This window comes from Portunus trituberculatus, chromosome 37 (genome assembly GCF_017591435.1).
Source record: "Portunus trituberculatus isolate SZX2019 chromosome 37, ASM1759143v1, whole genome shotgun sequence".
Lineage (NCBI taxonomy): Eukaryota > Metazoa > Arthropoda > Malacostraca > Decapoda > Portunidae > Portunus > Portunus trituberculatus.
The window spans coordinates 25,729,193-25,731,692 of NC_059291.1; the positions used below are offsets into that span (position 1 = coordinate 25,729,193).

General features: G+C 29.8%; 1 protein-coding gene across 1 annotated transcript in view; it reads right to left on the reverse strand.

The window, feature by feature from the left end:
• Positions 1–1,331, reverse strand: part of LOC123514369 (zwei Ig domain protein zig-8-like) — a 28,631-nt gene extending 27,300 nt beyond the window's left edge. Inside the window, exon 1 of the mRNA XM_045272238.1 lies at positions 909–1,331. Coding sequence (XP_045128173.1) covers positions 909–1,133 — 225 coding nt within the window. The 5' untranslated portion in view covers positions 1,134–1,331. The remainder of the gene's footprint in view (positions 1–908) is intronic.
• Positions 1,332–2,500: the final 1,169 nt, after the last annotated feature.

A 2,500-nucleotide genomic window follows, 5' to 3' on the forward strand; every position in this document is an offset into this window, starting at 1 on the left:
GCGTGCTAACCACTACACTACGCGGTGTGTAGTGTGGTGCTCTCTGCGGTGTAAGATGCTGAAACGTGGAACATGAGACAAGCAGAGAAGAAACAGTTTGATATGATGGAAACGAAACATTTATTGAATGGTATGGAGTGACACAGAGGGACAGAACATCAAAGGAGGAGGTAAGGACTGAAGGTCTGGTGTTTCCGAGAGTTGACTTGATGGAAGATCAGTGCTAAGATAGTTTAAGCACGTGGAGAGAAGAGGAGACAGCACTAGTGGAGAAAATAATGCCGTCAGATGTGCACAGTGAAAGATTGAGGAAGGCCTCAGCTGGAGAGAAAAACTACGAGAAAACATTGAATGAGATGAATGGAGAGCGATTGTGGTGATTGCATTAGAATGATGGTGTCTGATCCGCACCGCCCCCCTCCATCGCGCACAGGAAGGATTGTGGGGGTATTTGATAGACCCACTGACGTATGGAATCATTTATGGTGCGGAGCACTCTTTAGGAAGTATCTTGCATGGCTTTGCCGTCGTTTTAAGATTGGAATAAATGCAAGATTAGGAACAGTAAGCCAGTATGCTTTCTGTCTTTGCTATAGGTGTGTGTGGCCAGCTGTGCTATGCTTAAGCTTCTGCGTTGTTGTAAGATGGTCCACAAAGCGACTCCTTTCCAAAAGGAGCTACCCTGTAAGAGTATGCATGATGTGTATGTAAAGTGTACGGAGCTTTGTCGGAGGCATACCATGTGAGAATGCCTGCATGGTATGTACGAGTAGATACAGTACATATAATCATCATCACCATCACAACAATCATACTACTGCTAATCCTACCACTAATACTGCCACTGACACCATCCCCAGCTGTACCTTCCCATCCTTCTCGCCTCCCTTCCTCCATCTCGACCTTACCGAGCGCTGGCCCAGGTTGTTGACAATACAGGGCATGAAGACTGTCGTGCCCGCGAAAGCCCGTACACGGCGAGGGGTGGAGGGATCGATGGAAGGCTCAGGATCAAGCTCGCTCATGTTGCCCCCTGAAGACTCCATGCCTGAGGGGGGGAGAGAAAGAGGGAGGGTAAAAAACGTTGCGAAGGTGAGTAATGTCGAAGGTGATCTGGGGAGGATGATAATCATTATAAGTGTTGTTTTCTTCGATCAACCTCCCACTCTCTGTTCACTCATGGCTCGTTATAAGCGGTTCGTGAGGCGCGTGGTTCAGGTGTGGCGTGGTGGAGCGAGGAGGGGGAAGTGGACGAGAACGAGGAGGATATGATGAGTAGGATAAGGAGGAGGACGAGAAAGAAGACAGCACGAGGTGGAAGAGAATAAAGAAAAAAAAAGAATAATAGGACCGTACACCATTTTATGATTTTAGTTACAGCAAGATAACTGTACTGATTGTAGAAGCGGTAATGATAACGATAATGATGAAAATGTAGATGCTGCTACTGTTGCTGCTGCTGATGATGATGATGATAACAAAAATAATGATGACAATGATGAAAATAATGATAATAATAATTATTATCATTATAATAATAACAAAAATAACAATAATGATAATAATAATAATAATAATGATAATAATAATAATAATAATAATAATAATAATAATAATAATAATAATAATAATAATGATAGAAATAAGAATGATAATAATAATATTAATAATAATAATAATAATAATAATAATAATAATAATAATAATAATGATAATGATAATAATGATGATAATAATAATATTAATAATAATAATGATAATAATAATAATAATAACAACAACAACAACAACAACAACAACAATAATAATAATAATAATAATAATAATAATAATAATAATAATAATAATAATAATAATAATAATAATAATAATAATAATAATAATAATTAATTAATTATTATTAATAATAATAATAATAATAATAATAACAATAATAATAATAATAATAATAATAATAATAATAATAATAATAATAATAATAATAATAATAATAATAATAATAATAATAATAATAATAATAATAATAATAATAATAATAATAATAATAATAATAATAATAATAATAATAATAATAATAATAATAATAATAATAATAATAATAATAATATTATTATTATTATTATTATTATTATTATCATTATAGTAATAATAATAATAATAATAATAATAATAATAATAATAATAATAATAATAATAATAATATTATTATTATTATTATTATTATTATTATTATTATTATTATTATCATCGTTATTATTAATTATTATTATTACTATTTTAAAAGTAATAATAATAACTATTATTATTATTGTTATTATTTTGATAATAATGATAATAATATTGATAATAATAATAATTATTATTATTTCAATAATAATAATAATAATGATAATAATAATAATAATAATAATAACAATAATAACAATAATAATAACAATAATAATAACAATAATAACATTAGTAATAATAATAATAATGATAATAATAATAATAATAATAA